At 41.6% G+C, this 17090-nt stretch overlaps 1 protein-coding gene across 4 annotated transcripts in view; it reads right to left on the bottom strand.

Moving 5' to 3' along the window:
• The window catches only part of NARS2 (asparaginyl-tRNA synthetase 2, mitochondrial), a 51404-nt gene that overhangs the window by 30440 nt on the left and 3874 nt on the right, over positions 1-17090 (bottom strand). For all 4 annotated transcript variants that reach the window (XM_051778613.1, XM_051778614.1, XM_051778615.1 and 1 more), the window contains exons 4-6: positions 16874-17014; positions 12761-12841; positions 4608-4708 (exon numbers count right to left, since the gene is read on the bottom strand). In XM_051778613.1, coding sequence (XP_051634573.1) covers positions 4608-4708; positions 12761-12841; positions 16874-17014 — 323 coding nt within the window. The remainder of the gene's footprint in view (positions 1-4607; positions 4709-12760; positions 12842-16873; positions 17015-17090) is intronic.

The following is a 17090-nucleotide window of genomic DNA, read 5'->3' as shown; positions in this document are numbered from 1 at the left end:
GAATGTGAGATCAACAAAAGAGCAGAAACCTAGTGAAGGCCTTAAAAGGGAAAAGAAACAGAGTTAGGGAGGGCAAGGAACATGGAGATAACTTATTCTGCAATTTAAGGAGAGGATAGTTTCCAGAGCTTCTAGGAAAAGAAATTTTATTTAAGCTCATGATGCAAAAGGCAGAACAGACAGTGCCTGGGATGAAAAGCTGCACAAGGAAAAAACACTGATGTAAACAGCATTAGCAAGAGGGGCTGAAAGGAGAGGAGCAGGTACAGCTTGTGGGAAGTGCAGATGGGTGAAAGGAGAAACAAAACAAGAACAAAAAGATAACTACAGCCAGTGAGCTGTACTTCTTGACAACAATTGGCTTTGGCTGTCTCCAGTATGCCTCTGAGTCATCTTCAGCTGTCACAGACCCTCCAGACCAGTTCAGGACCCCTAAGGGGCCTTTATCCTCACTGGAGGATCGGGGGGGGGGGCAAAGAAATACCACACAGACTTCACAGCAAACCAATGACATTTAAAACCAGATATCAGGACACACACAGTCCTACAGAGTTTTACCACACACATTGGTTACTGACTCATTCGCGACTGAGGAGACTAAAGCGGAGAGCTGTATCACTGAATAAAGACTTTTCTGGAGACCTTAAAAAGCCCATAGATTTACAGCAGCTGACAATGATTCAGACACCCTGAGCAGACAACCTAGATGCCGTCACCACAAAGATGAAGTACAATGAAATGAGAAGTTGTGCCAACTAGGCCGTTCGTGTCACACTGAGAGACGAGATGAACTTCTCTGACCTTGCCTTCAATAACAAGCACAGCAGACAGTCAATAAATGCAGGAACATCTCTCTCCCCACTTTCCTCAAAAAAAACCCTCACAAACTATAAATGGCTCGGTGTTCTCTCCTGTGATCAGGAATAACACCCCAAAAAGCCCCACTGTGAAATGGAGCCCTGAGCCCTGGACAACATGCAGGCATGGGCACTCACCCTGTAGTCTGCAAGGACATGGAAAATGTGATTCCAGACACCTTTGGTCAGTCTTTTCCATACCTCCCCTTTCCAGTCTTTTCCAACCGCAGCTTGGAGGTTGCTCATGAGCTCTGTAAATCTAAAAGCTAATCTCGAAGAGACATGACTGCCTACTTGACCTTCTGTTCCCTACTACATACAGCCCCCATGGACAAATTCCTAGTTGCCTCTTATACCTACCCTGCTCCACCTCTGGTTTCTAACAGACTTCTGCAGGATCTGTCTCTGTGCTCCCAATGTCCTACAAAAAGTCACAAAAGGATTTGGGCCAAGACTGGATGGGGAAGGCTCTCCCCAGCATTTCCATCTTGGTCTCCTCCCACAAATTCTCAGGGACCAGGTGATCTTGAGAGCCTTAAGACTGCAACAAGTCAACATTTTATTTAAGACAAAAGGAATTTTTGAAGAATAGACCCTTCTCTGGGCATGACGAATTTAACCTGGCTAAAGCAAAGGGTGAATTTCAAGGAATCAAATCCAAAACAGATAAATCTTTACTGTTTTGCCTGCTTTGTTTATTGGGAAGATCAGAATATTTCTGTTTTGGGGGAGAAGACTCCCACATTTTACTACTCTGAAAGCATCATCACACCTTCATTTGCCAAGCAGCTCTGGTTACTATCATGCATTTACATTCTTTAACCACATAGGAGTCCCATTCACAGACTAAAACCCAACCAGAGATAAAACCTTCACAGCTTCTTGAGAGTTTCACAGCATCTCGCCCCTCTACTCTGCCCTCGTGAGACCCCACCTGCATCCACTACTGGGCCCCCCCAATGTAAGAGGACATAGATCTGTTGCAGTGAATCCAAAGTAAGCCACAAAGATGCTCAGAGGGCTGGAGCACCTCTGCAATGGACACAGGCTGAGAGAGTTGGGGTTCTTCAGTCTGAGAAGAAAAGGCTCTGCGGAGAACTCAGAGCCCCTTCCAGTACCTAAAGGGGCTAAAAGATAGCTGGAGAGGGACTTTTGACAAGAGCATGAAGTGATGGAACAAGGAGGAATGGCTTTAAACTGAAAGAGGGTAGGTTTAAATTAGATATTGGGAAGAAATTCTTTACTGTGAGGGTGGTGAGGCACTGCAACAAGTTGCCCAGAAAAGTTGTTGATTCCCCATTCCTGGAAGTGTTCAAGGCCAGATTGGATGGGGCTTTGAGAAACCTGAACTAGTGAAAGTATCCCTGCCCATGGCAGAGGAGTTGGAACTGGATGATATTTAAGGTCCCTTCCAACCCAAACCATTCTAGAATTCTGTGCTCTAGAGGGTCTCACAGCATCTAGAGAGTTAATGATGTATTCACTATGGTGCTTTTGCATCTAGAAGAGCTTCATCTATTTTTGAAGACTGAAGGGATTTAATATCACTTGAGCTGCAGGCCTCAAACACTCAGTGTACTTAAATTAAAACTAAAATAAAAGGAGCAGGTTCCCAGAACAGTTATGTCCCATTATGAATAAAGATAGCTTATCTAAATTTAGATGGCCCTGGACCCATTTAAAATGCCCATAAGAACAACACACTACTGTAAAATAGGAACATGAAGTACTGCATACTGAAGAGCATTGATTTTTTATTTATCCATCCTTAGAGAACAAGGTGCATCTGAGTGATAGCAGTGGAAAAAATATTTACCACACACGTCTTTCATCTGCCCAGTTCAGCTTTCTGCTCCATCCCAGAGCAGGTTGTGTACTATTTAAAGGGAACAGAGAGTGAGATTGTATTTCAAGTTAATCATTAGAATCTATATTCTTTCTTTGGACTTATTTGATTTGTGGAATTACATCTTTCAATATAGGTCACAGCGCAGGACAGTCAATTAAGTCTAACAGATACAAATGCACATCATCCCATCTTCTTCCAGGGACACAAAAACTCCACCCCCCCCCTTACAGTTAAATAAATCTCTTCATTATTAACTTTCCCCAGCTAATGTCTGAGATGACACATAAGTCGTTGGCTGTCAAGTGACCTGTGCTTTTGTCACAGCAGACAGAGCACAGGAAAAATCCTGTCCTTTGAGAACCTTTAGCTTGAGTATTCAGCATATCACAGACACTGAGGTGGGCTGAGAAGAGACAGCGTCTCTCGGAAAGAACAAGCCGAGTAGAAAAGAGCTTTCTGAAGAAGTTCATACGTTTTGATTTATAAGCAAAACTTGCCCTTTGAGCAATTTCACTTCAGCTATTTACCAGCGGCCAATTAAACTGTGCAACAGTGATTAGATAATAAACCCCATTAGTTCTCAACACTGGATACAAGGCAAGAACAGCAAATACTAAGACTATTAGAAATACAGAACATCCATGTGAAAAGGCAGATCTTTCAAGGTCACATTTTCTAAAGCTGAGATTTTATCCCTCCCACCTTCAGATTTCCACTGGACAGTAACAAATCACTTTAAAAGTGATTTTGAAGTAACTATAAGTGCATGAGGAACCCCCTTGGCACGTGGCAAACAACTGTAGTGCTACCTGACTGAAATCTGATCTCTGATAGGCTTTATCAGCCACTCAGCTGGTAAGCAGTGATTTGGCTGAAGTATCATGTCTGAGGAGAACCCACACTGCAAGTGCTCAGAAAAATGTGCCTTCATATAAAGGACTGTGCTGATTTCACTCCCGCTGTTCAATGTACTCATGTAGTTAATTTATTGAGAAAATGCAGTGTAGAGGAAGACCAACCCTCTTAATCAAAGGGAACTGTCTCTCTGACAGACTGACACTTTCACCCTTAACAATCTTAGTGAAACATTAAAAGCTTAAGGGTAATTTATTAATCAAAGTCAGTATTAGTTATTTTACTGTGATCACTTTAGTAGCTAGAATGAAAAAAAAATAGATTTAAGGTATGAGTTTTTTTATGATGAAGGTGGTGAAGCACTGGAACAGGTTACCCAGGGAGGAGGTACATGCCATGTCTGGAAACATTTAAGGGCAGGTTGGATGGAGTTTTGAGCGACCTGATCAAGTTGAAGACAACCCCGCTCATTGCAGGGGGCTTGGAACAGACGATCTTTAAAAGTCCCTTCCAAGCCAAACTGTTCTCATTTTATTTTATGATAAAGTATCAAGTGTGAAAACCATGACACAAAAGAAATGACAACAGAAGGAAGAAACACAACAGAAAGACTGAAGAAGACATAAATAGGAAGCTTGGGGGGGGAAAAAGGAGAAAACAGAAAAGGATGTGATAGCTAAAATGAAAAAGATTTTCTTGCTGAGACATGCCAGACATAAGCAATAACAAGAAGACCCTTAAGGTGTCTAGCAGTGACTAGCAATAATCCTACAGTCATTCCCATGAAGATTACATCTCCATCCAATGTTCCCAAAGCATGGCAAGCAGAAAGAGACTCCTAGTATTTAAAAATGGTTCATAGCTCAGAATTAAAAAGCCATTTAATTTTCCCCTGCCTGGGCTGGCCTCTCACACCATCATTCAGCCACTGTCACTCAATTCATTTCTGGCACATACACGACAGATATCTAATGGATACCAACAGGGCAAAACCACCAACTGGGAAAATCCCAGAGATCAAGACAGAAACTTGTCATTTTGCTCACCCTGCCATCACTTCCAAATGGAGTTGGCCAGAAACCGTCAGGAAGGCAGGCACATTGAAGAAATGGGTCTTTTCTGCAGGTTCTCTTACCTCACTTGATGTCTGTAAGCCAAAAAATGAGCAAGAAGTCAAACTATTAGTGTTCAAATAAAAAGCTCAGCTCCCAGCTTATTTTCCCTTTTTTTTCAAAGCATTGATTTTCACTTTCCTACCAAGGTTAACAGGGAGGAGGAAGGGAAGAATATCATTTGGAGTTTGAAGCTTCATAGAGCATTGCCTTCAAAATTCAATTACAAGCCTGATGAGAAAGCGAAGAAGTGTTTTCTGTGTCAGTCACACTGACTTTTAGCAAAAACTTTTAAAATCAGTGTTACTTTCTTTTCATGGGCAAATGAATTTGTTTCCATTGGAAAAAGGCAAACAGTAATAAAAAAAATGGAATGCAATATCCTCTTAGGACTTGTTATTCAGTCTTCAAAAAAAAATCAGAACTAAAACAATACAGAGTTGGAAACATCACAGCTTACACATTATAGAGGCGCTGAAAAATAAACTGTTTCATTGTAGCTTTTGAATATTTTTTCAGGCCATCAGATATTTAAAGGATAAAAATCTACAGATAATGGAAAATTTAGCAAGTTTAGTGTTTCATTATGAAAAACTCCCCAAAAAAAGAGTCCCATTTAAGTAAAAGTATTTTGTTCTTTAATTTACAGACACAAAATTAAAATTAGAAGATCTCAGTGTCGAGCAATTTAAATGTCACTTGCACGAAAGGGCTGTGCTTCACCATTTCCCTGGCATAAGACAGCAAGGAGGTCTCATGGCAAGGAAAGTCACAGCTTCAGGGCTGTGTTAACACTGCCAGCAGGTCAAGGAGGGGTTCCCTCCCCTCTGCACAGCACTGGTGACTTAGCGAGATCACTGGGTAAAGCCTTTGTTTCCCCTGTACAATACATGGACATACTGGAGTGATATGTCCAGCAAAGGACACAAAAATGATTAATGGACTGGAGCATCTTTCATATTAGGAGAGGCTGAGAAAGCTGGGGCTGTCCAGCATGGAGAAGAGAAGGCTCAATTTATATATTTGTATAAATACTTACAGAAGGGAATGTACCAGACTCATCTCAGCTGTCCTCACTGAGAGGACAAGAGGCAATGGGCACAGATTTTAAAAAAGACACACAAAAATTAATCTGAAATCAAGAATAACCTTTTTTATTTATTGAGGGTGATCAAGCACTAGAACAGGTTGCCCGGAGAGGCTGTGAAGTCTCCATCTGGGGAGATATAAAAAACTCAGTAGCACAGTGTCCTAGGCATCTTGCTCCAGCTGACCCTGTTTGAGCACAGTGAGATGGATTAGATGATCTCTAGAGGTCACAATTCTGTGACTTTCAAAGAAATATGAAGATAAATGAGATTTTGTTTCAACATCTATATTTCAATGTCATCCCTACGCTTTGAGTAGCCAAAGGTTCAGGACAAAAACAGAATGGAACTTCACAGCTAATCTGGGGTTTGGCTGATCTACATTTACTTCCAAACAAAGACTTTCTTCTGAAATAAGTTTGAAATACCCACTTTCTAAAGTGTAGTTCTTAGGAGTTATGCTAGCTCAGCTAAGTATGTCACTGCCTCCAGCCACCGCACTCCCCACCTTGCTCTGTCACAGGGAGGTGCTTGGGCTCAGACTTGTTTGCCAGCCTTTGATATTCTACAACCTGTCATTTTTCTCAATGAGTTGGAAGGTGTTGCTTTTGTTCTCAAAAAGCTCTGCTGCTCATTGCAAAGATAAAACAGTGACTGCCAAAGACCTCAGATCACAAGGCAGTTTTATCTCTTCACAGCATCACACTAAAGAAATGAGCGAGCTTGCCTCGTTCCACAGAGATCAATGAAGATATGACAATCTGTGGTTGTAACCCCAGGACTGCTTCCTTTGTTTCAGAGGCTTTTGCAGTTCTAAAAAAAACCAAACACCAACCCCAAGGATGCAGAAGCAGGTCCCTATTGTTTTCATCAAATAAACCCAGAGTGTTTGCTCAAAAACAATAAGGATATTAATAAACATACAAACATCCGCATACTGCAGCCCCAGAACCACGGTCAGAAGACTAAAGAGAACAGTCATGTACCACTCCAGTTTCTCTTACTGCAAGCTTAGTTCAGCTATATGCCTTGTTTCACCAGTGAAAAATCCTACCTAATACTGTAGGATGCAACTTCTAAACACCGAGAGACTGGAAGCATGCAAAGAACAGAAGAAAGCAGCCATGAAATCTCAATGCTTCCTCCCAAATCCACAAACTGGATACAACTGTCTCCAGAAGCTGGGGTTTGGTTTATTTATAACGACTCTGTGTCATTTTTCATTCTCCAAATCAGATGTAATCTCAGAGAGACACAGAGAAAATAGGCACACAGTAAGTGACAGGAGAAGGAATGAGACAGTCTACAGCTCAACTGGACTTCTGAAAACCTGCAGCCAGTTTTAGAGGCCACTGAGAGATCCCACAATGCATGTCTGCATTGTGAGCAGCACCTGGATGGCTCCTGACAGAAGGTGAAGAGTGAATACACCAATATTTAGATAAAATTTTACTCTCCCATCACCGTTCGATCACCTTGCCTCTCCAGAGCTGCCCACTTTCTCTCCCTCCTTTTGAGACACAATACTCAATACTCAGTGTTGTGAGCTGCAAAAGTCAATCCACTTGCTATGCAGGAAAAATTAAATGCCTCCCTTTTTGTTCAGAAGGGACTTCTTCAGCAAGGGGATATTCCATAATTAGCAGCTGTATGTTTCACGTGTACAAATATCAACTAATTCACTGGAGGTGGTTCCTCCACTTTACACATTCAAGCACAGGTCAGTGTTTTCAAGTACAAGTGCCTCAGATTCATGCTCAGCCTTTTAGATCAAGATGGCTTCTTTATTATATACAACCACAGCCACTGGAACAAGACAAATAATAAATAGTAGGTGACACTATGCCTTCACTGCTAACACTGGGTAAGATTGGTTTTCATGTCCATTACTAGCAAAATAAAACTACTTTTGTGGTGTCTTTATTTCAACTAGATGGACTCTTCTCCCTCTTCCTAACCCCAAAATACTGACTTGATAACAGATTAGGAGGGGAATTATGGGTATGCTTTTAAGCTCTCTCCATTCCCTAGTCAAAAACTACCCAAATTACAATGGGGAAAGAGGGAGGGGGAATTCTTGTACGAAACACCTTGGTGTCTCAGAATAAATGCACTACAAGCATATTAGTATTTGACGTCAACTTCAAAGGCTTTTAATTCTCATTCTAAATACAAGAACAACTGGATTTAGTACCTGTTTTGTTCTCCATCTCCTCAAATGTCTAATGATATAATTTAAAATTATTCCCTTTGATGTCAGTCTTGTATTAACTTCTACTTGAGGCAATTAGCTTCAGGAGAGTACAAACGGTTTGATTCTGTCTTTCACTCTGTGCAAGTCAAATGCATAAAGGGATCAAATGCATAAAGAGAAGACTCTAAAAGCTCAGAGAAATCACTGCTGTAGCTCTAGCCCAGGCCTACACTACCACGCTGCTGAAGCTTTACAGCACCACATCTTTAATCCAGGTTTGCCCTCTGTGACACTCCATTATAAACATGATTGGATTTCCCTTTTTAGACAACCTCTAACCCTTAGACAATTCCTAACTTCCAAGAAGTCCTCCTTACAATTCTAGTCCTAATTCTGATCAGCTGGACTTGCACTGAGCAATAGCAGCTAGTTTTGCTGAGACAGAACCAGCCTGAGACAGAATTCCCTCTGGAATTACAAGCAGAGAGTTAACCAGATAGAAACGAGCAAAAAATGGGAAAGCTAGAAAATGAAAAAGCAAGCCCTCCCTCAGCTCAGTTCCAGGTTACCCTGATCCCTGCTGAGCACAGTCTCTGAAGCCCCAGTCTCCCAGGGACTGGCTGCCTCACAGACTGTGACACATTTCTAAAAGGGAAAACACCTGACAGACACCAGTGGTGTTGCATGTAACTGTGATTCTCCCCAGCAGATGCCAGCCTTCTTTGGTGCTGACCAGGCTATCTTTTAGTAGTACCAATGGGATGGTAGGAATAAGTTTCTGCATCTTCAGCAGCAGGCAAACATTTCCAGTGCCACAGTGGGCACAGCCATGACCTTGAACCTTCAGGAATCTAGAAACTTTGACACTCGCTCCTGTGAAAAAAAAAACCCAAAGCTAAACATCATACAATCTCCAGACGCAGTTTAAAGAACTATACCTGGAAGGTTCTTCAGGTTTACAGTTAAGTATCCTTTCAGATAACAAAATGGCCTGATCCAGACTCTGGGTTCAGTCAAGGTGCAATCATCCAGTTCAGACTTAACCAGGTGCAATCGGGCATGTGCGGGAAGAGACAAGCCTCATACAGAGCATATATTACCTCTGCTGAAGCCAAAAGGTAGAGTGAAGCACTCCTTACACGTAGAGCAAGGTCCCCAGGAAGGAATAAGGCCACAGGCAACAAAACCCACATGTGAGATCTACTTTAAAGAGCTGTGAATGCCAACACAGCTCTTGTGCTTTGTAAAGCATCACATGCTGAGTTCTCTTAAAAGGCTGAAGCTGGGCAACAGGGAAAGTGGCTGTCAAGACCCTCATCATACCAGCTGGAGTGTCCTGGGCCAGACAGACTCTTACAGAGCATAGAGAAGCCTCCAACTTCTCCCCAGCAGCTGAGGACGGCCATACAAAGAAAATTTTCCAATGAGCAAAGTGGAAAGGGGAGAGCAAGAGACCCAGAGAGCCTTAAACACTGTAGACAGAGTGGGAGGCTACTGAAAATAGCAGGGAACAGACATGCAGATGGGTCACAAGGACAAAAGAAAGGCAGATTTCCCCAGACACAGCCCCAGAAGGGGACTAGGTAAAGTTTCTTGCAACATACAAAGCTGCTAAGAATTTCAGACTTTGGAAGAAAAAAAAAAGGAAAAAAGCAAGAAAAGAATCTGTGCTGAGGTGCTGAAACTGCTGGTACAGAGAAATTATTCTCAGATTAAATTAAAATAAAATAAGGGCTGTCTCACCCTACTGATCTGTGTTTTCCCTATTTCAAGAATTACCTTGTCCTGCTCTGGATTATACTAAACCCCAGCTTTCAATATTCAAAGCTCTCCTAGTGTTTTCAATAAACTTACTTTAAAGAAGGCAGCACAAACAAGATGCTTTCTCCTCTACAGGCTTTCACCAAAGGCAGACATTGTCAACAGTGCAGAAATCCACAAACTGGTGCTGCTGATGTTCTCCATGTGGGTTAGGGTCTGCCTAGCTGTTTTCACACTCCTAACAGTTTCTCCTCAAACCTACATTTTTCATGTGTAGAAACTCTCAGCTGCAGAAGATTTCTCTGCAGTTGTTATCATCTTGGGATATATTTATTTTTCTAAAATGTCCTCTGCTTACTGCCCTCTTTTCACCATTATGGTACTTGATTTTAAAAATTATTTAGTTGAACTGATTTGCCAAGTAGAGAGGGAATGGATTCCACCCCCCTCCCAAGTCTTAGTATGAGAACCTCCCAGCCAAAGCTACAGACTAATCATCATACCCAAAACCAAACAAAGATAATGAGGAAGCTGAACATATAAACAAACACAAATCCTACAGGATTAAGAGGTCCAGAAATCAAAGACCATATTTCAAAAAGCCTTTTCTTTCTAGCTCAAGATACATTTTTCCCCATCTCTTCAAGTCACATGTAAAAACACATTCCTACTCTCTTCACTTTCCTTCATTTCCAAAGAATGCACAGGCCTGAGCAACCATCAGACATTACTCAGAGGCCTAAGATTGTGCCAATCAGAGAAGACAGCTATTTGAACGCAATGGTTCACAGTGGGTGTAAAAGCAGCCTCTACTTGGGTCCTAAAGGCTACTCAACTAAAGTTTTCAACTTATTCCACCTGCAGCAGGTCAGCTAAACTGATCAAATCATCAGTTTTATACACTGCCCCAAGGAGCTAAAAAAAAAAACCCTCAAAAGGCAGAAAAAACCCCAACCCCGAGCAGGTGTATTGTAACTACTACAGATTCAGGAGCAAAAGGACGCCAATTTATGTTCTGGTCACAACTAGAAGATAGGTCTTAAAACTTAAGGAACAGGATTTAAATATTTTTTGAATTGAAGAATCTAATTTGCAGGTTGATTCCCATCACCATCATTTTTATTTTCTGCTCAAATATGAGGAACAGGAATTTAATTTCTCCCTTTGCCTGTGCAAGCAGTGAATTAAAGGCTAGTTTAAAAAGTGACCAAATACAGCAGACAGTTGGTTAAAAGCATATAAAGATTCTGGGCTTTGCTGCAAATACCACACCCTTATTATTATGTCTGTCACCCTTTCTTTGTGTCTGACAGCCTCACATGTATGGTCCAATCTTAATCTTCCCCATGTTTTCTCTGTCAAAAAACAGTGTCACTGCTCCAGTGGAGTGAAGTAGTCCCAGCAGGATAGGAGGTGGTCTTGGATCTCTACTAGCCAAAACCAATTCTGCACAGGGCTGGGCAGAAACAAAACTGAGTCTTAAATCAGGACAGACAATGAAGCAGTACCCAAAGAAGAAACAGGAAATCAGGGAGAATTTCCCTCTTCCCAGTAGCAAGTGGGTTTCTGAAGCTCTTCCTTTGTGGCACAAGCCATTTAATGGGATCTGACTTGGCACTTGTTCCACACCTTTCAAGCACAGCTGTAGCTACATTACTGCAAGTATTATTTGCACCTCAGCAATACCACTGGAGAGAGAGCAAAATATTTGCCTTGAACCATGCATTTAGATAAGATCGAGTTTATACAAGTTTCAGACTTACAATTTAGCACCTCATTCAACATTTGCTTCAGGGCTTCTGTTACTACCAGACACCTACACTGTAGTCCTGCATCCTCTACAGCTTTCAAGTGGATACAATTTGTACCAAAGACATAATACACGGTACAGCTGCAAACTGCATAATGTTTTCATCATTAAGTGTCACTTGTTTTCACATCTCAATTTGCATGCAACAGCCTGGAATGAACCTTTGGTAGCATCAAGGGATCTCAATTAAAGAGGAACAATTTAGTTTAGCTAATCAACTCTATTGTCCCAGCAAGCAAAAAGCTGAGCCACATGTACTGGTCTGGAAGGGAATCACCAGTAGCACAGGTTAGACCTTAAGATCCTGAAGAACCAGTAGACAGAAGCTTTTTGTCATGAGGCTGTGCAGAGAGTGGAAGACAGAATCCTGCAGCAAGCAACTGCTACCTCAACAATTTTTCTTTTGCTTACAGATGATTCACCAGCAAACTTGGAGCCAATAAGCTTAAGTGGCAATGGATGCTATTGTTTGAGACTGAATGAATTTCAAACATAGAAGTATAAAAGGCAGATGGAATTCCTTATGATTCATGGATGTGGGGAGTTAGGAATCATGAGAAATCTGTGGGGAAGATCTTAGTGGTTATGGCTGTGTTTCAGTTTCATCGAAGTTTCTGATCCATAATGTGGCATGCTTCATATAATGATACATTGCGAATACTTTGGTGGATGGGGCGGCTTGACAACACTGGGAGAGAATTCTGACATGGAACAGGAGTAGCTTGTAGGGAGGAACCTGTATATACACAGGTGAAAAGGAGTTTTAGGTATTGCTGACTTTTTTTTAAGGATTATCTCATGGTGGATTATATTCTTTGTTCCAAAGCTAAGAAGTATTTGACTGTAGTATGTCTGTCCTGAGTGACCCATTCCATTTCTTGGGCTCTTATGAGCACATGATTCTGTTTACTAATTTGTCCCACCTCCTTGTGTTGTTCTTTGTAAACTTTTTCACAGCACCAGGGATAGAAAAACCTCATCAGTAGAAAAGGTACTGATTAAGGCACAAAACAGCAATAAAATAAAAAAAGCATCTGTTTAACTCTGTCTAAATTATCAGTTGAAGCTAAGGATTGCTATATTAAAAAAAATAATCACAGAAGTACATAAAAGGAAAGGATTTGTAAAGATAAACATTACCTCTAACCTTCAATAACTCAAGAATTGATTTGCAACCAAAAAAAACCAAACAAAAAACCAAAAAAACACACAAACTTTATGCAACCCAACTTACCTCAATTTGAAAGAGTTCCCCAGCACCTTCACAGTCATTGGATGTAATTATGGGAGTATGAATATGCACGTAGCCATTATCCTGGAAGAGACAGAACACTAAAGTTAACTAGCTAAAGATATCAAACTGTCGAGGACCAAGAATCAGAATGGGAACGATTTCAGAAGTGGAAAAATATGTACAGAGATTGAAAGGACTGTATGATTTAGACTTTACAGTTATTATGTATATACACATTGTATGTTTCCCCAGAATTTGTATCTCCCAGGCACATCCAGGCTTGTTCACTTCCCTGCTTCCCTGCTGATTGGCAGGAGAAGCTGCAGAGAGGAGACAGCCTCCATTCGCCCTTTCCTTCCCAGGTTCCTCCTACGCTCCTCCCCCTTTTGCCTGTGTCCCTATCCTGATCTGTCCCCCCGTTTGTCTGTCTCATGCTCTGCCCCATGTTCTGGCCCTTTCCCCTCCTGAGCTGATAAAAAATTATCAAATTATTGATTATATATCAATTATTCAATAAATTGAAGCGTGCACGCTTCAATAAAGCATTCTACCTGCACCCTACCTTGGCTCCTGAACCCACGCTGTGCCACGGCCCCATCCCTCCTTTTGGACCGTGGCATCAAACGTCAACCTCAAGGATGACATCAGCCAGCACACATCATAACTTAGCTATTAGCCCCCAACCAGGACAATACATGTAGTCTTTGAGGCAGCTTCTACCTTACATGGACAGATGACTAACTAAATGCTAGCGTGATTTTCAAATCAATGTTTACTAACTGTGCATTTTCCTCCAGGTTCCATAACCAAACGAGAGTTGTGTCATTACTATGGTTCTTTTGCAATAGCCCATCTCCACACCATTCCCCTTTCTTATCACCTCCCCCAGCATTTTTATATTTTTGGGCAGTTTCAATCAAATTCACCCCTATGCCATCAACACTTGGTTTCTTCCAGCTTTTTGGAAGACAGTGGTTAGGCAGAAGACATTCCACTAAGAGAAGTGATCAAGTGTGTTGGATGACAAAAATTAAACACTGGGTGGGAGAGACACCTTAAAAACACCCAACCACCATTGAAATGTCAGTCCTACCTTGCATCTGAGATACTGAAGTCAAACTAATTTTAAGAGACAGAGTATACCCTGGCTTGGTTATGTTCTAGGTACCTACAGAATTATACATTCACGTTCATAGATACAGCAGAGGCCTCCAAAACCAGAAAGGTTGAACAAAGAAGGAGCTCCTATTCTCTAGATTTCTCTGCAGTGCAGCCACAGGTTTTGAAAACAGCTGCAACCCAATATTCAGTGGATAGATATATCAAGCAGACATCAGACAAGCACATGCACCATGTGCATTTTGCATAGAGGCAAAACTAGGAACTGAACTCTATTAACCATCACCTTTCTAACTTAGTCTTACCATGGAGGTCACTGATGGAATACTGAAATCATACCTATCTGTGTCCAAGCAAAAAGAACTTGGAACTATCTAATTTCAGCTGTGAACAAAGGATTTGTTTTCTCTTGCATCGCTGCAATATCTAGCACAAAGGGAACCCCTTTAATATCAGGGTGTGCCAGCATTACCATGATACAGGCAATGATGTAACAGAACCCACTGTCTATTTACACAAAATACTCATAAAAATAGTTAAGAAAACAAATGTTTCTAAAAGCTTATCTTCACAGTTTTAACGGAATAATACAAATCAACCAGTCACATGAGAGGTCCTGGTCCTTATCACCAGCTAGTTAAAAGGCTGGGAAGACTGAAGCAGTATTTTCTGCCCACTCTGAGAATCAAACTACAGTTAATTTGGACCAAAGACTTCGTATGGACATGCAATGCATTTTGTGGAAGTACAATAACCAAGTAGGAGCAAAGTCCCTGCAGTCACCTCTAGGCTACTTTGGTTACAGGCGCAATGACTTTGGCTTGCCAAGTGCCTGGCAGGAGCACCTCACTGAGATACAGTTACTGCACAGAAGGAAGTTTTGGGACCAGAACTACTTGTTTTACTTGGAGAAGGTCCACCAAGGTCCAGTCTACCAATACAAAATCGAGGTCTCTGACAGTTCCCTGCATATTCAGAGACCTGCTGGTCATGGGGCCTCCCGACTCTACATGAGATTTTGGAAAATTGCCTAAATTCCTCATACAGTGGTAGCAGTTGCTGTAAAGAAGCACATTTCACACAGAAGACCCCCTACATGCCTTGGAAAGGAATGCAAACCGCACAGATCTGAGAGAATCACATAAAACCTCTTGGACAGTTCCCCTTACAAAAGCTTCTAAAATACCTCAGGCCACATTATTGGCTCCCACAAACCTGGACGTTAATGTGCAAAGTGGAAGTTGCCATTCACATTGCAACTATCTTACTGTGCTTAGGAACAACTTTCCTATGCCACATGGACCACAGTATTCAGAAGACTTAAAGATGACATTTTAGCTTTCAAAATCCAAACCAAAGGCACCTGACATTAGACATTCATTCCTGGAAATGAATAGGCTAAAAAAAAAGAAGTTTTTAAAGTTAGAGAGAGTCTTGAGTGTGTATTCAAAACAGTCCACTTATTTTCTTCCACCATTAAGCTCCTTACAGCTTTGCAAAGTGAAAATACTCCAATTGTACTTTCTAGTTATGGTATATTCTGATATTGACAAGTTGGAAATTGCAATATTCTTGGGATGATGCAGGTGACAATTTTAGAAGACTTCCTTCCATTCCTTCTACCAGAAATGAAGCAAACACAAACATTTCTGGTGCTAGGAGAGTTCTGACATAAGCATTTGCAAAATATCCAGTCTGGGACCAAATATTCCTTATCCTTTTAGAAATAATTTTAATGAAGCTGCCGCTGCTAAACTGATGATAATTTTTGATTCTAATTTTTAAAACAGGTCTGCTCTTGAGCATTTTAAACAGGAAGGTATGCCAGAGCCTGAGCAGGAGTTGATTTGGAAAAACAAAGCTCGAGTAAGAGGTTTTCTGTACCTCAGTTGCCTTCTGTGTCCAGGTTTGGAAGCACAAACCGTTGTAGGCATTGCCATCTAGTGGCTCGACACTAGCATAGACTGATTCCCAAGAGTTGGCTTCTACCTTAGCAGCAGGCACAATCCTGAAACCAGCAGCTTTACCTGACATGAGACTTCTATTAGGTTTTTAAAAAAAATCAAACCAAACCCCACAAAAGTCGTCCAAATACCATGTAATTCCAAACAGATAACTCCTAGAGCAAGCAAGCCTTCTTTGCCACTGCAGGTGACAAAGACCAGCACACTTGGGACCAGAAATTCAACTTCAACAATTCTACCCTGTTCCTTGGGCCACACTAATTACTACTTGTGAATGCTCTGAATATGATTCTCCTCAAACTAAAGACAGCTTATCTAAACTAAAACGTTTATTTCAATGAACAATTAATGTTTATTTCAATGAATGACTCAGGTGTGCTAGAGGACTTGCTACCTTTATTTACTCACACAAGGAATCACATGGTCTCTGTTGTGACATCAGAGTTAATTCACTGCCTACCCTGTCTGCACAAAGCCTGTACCATGCCCTCAGTTTAAGGGTGACAAATTCAGAAAACTCGCATGGCTCCCACTCATCAGTTTGAAATGCATAAAACAGGAGTCTCCTAATCTCAGCTAACAGCACTCACACGGACTTGTATTGCAGAAATAGAAAGAACTGAGAATAAAAAAAAGCTCTGAGTCAGTTTGTCTGTGTTCCCTTATCACAGATTTTTCCATGTGGAAGGAGGCTTCTGTCCAAGGACCGTAAGGTCTCTGCTGAAGATGGGTTAAACAACTCCATATCATCTTGTGTTCCACAGACCACACAATTGCAGGGAATTACACTGTAACTTAGAAAAAGGGATAAAATAACAGGAAATGGGTGAAAAGACACTGACACAGATGTACTAACCTGATCATAAGCAACAACCAAGGCCCAGCCAGGCTCAGGCCTGGAAAGAAAACCACCATGTCCAAAATCCATACCCTGTAGTCAAGATGTCACGCTCCTTCCCTCCTAACCTGCACCTGTGAAGCCGACCTGGGGGAGCATTTTACACAGAAGGCTCAGTACAGAAGGGACTACCTGGAAGAAGGAGTGGATGGCTGCAGTGGCTTCGCTGCGGATTCTCAAGAGGGAGCCCAGTGTGTTGTTCCTGCATCGCAGGTGAGGGAACTGTCGGACATACTCCAGTGGGTGCCTCTCCTTCATTTTCAGGGGAAACGACTGAAAACAACAAGGAAACAAAAATAAGAGGATAAGAACTTGGGAGTCAATACAGTTTTACTGCTATTCAGGGAAT

Source organism: Manacus candei, unplaced genomic scaffold (assembly GCF_025592945.1).
Source record: "Manacus candei isolate 608988 ecotype Guabito, Panama unplaced genomic scaffold, ASM2559294v1 h1tg000014l, whole genome shotgun sequence".
Lineage (NCBI taxonomy): Eukaryota > Metazoa > Chordata > Aves > Passeriformes > Pipridae > Manacus > Manacus candei.
Note: the sequence above shows the minus strand (reverse complement) of the source record. Positions and strands in the feature narration are given on the sequence as shown.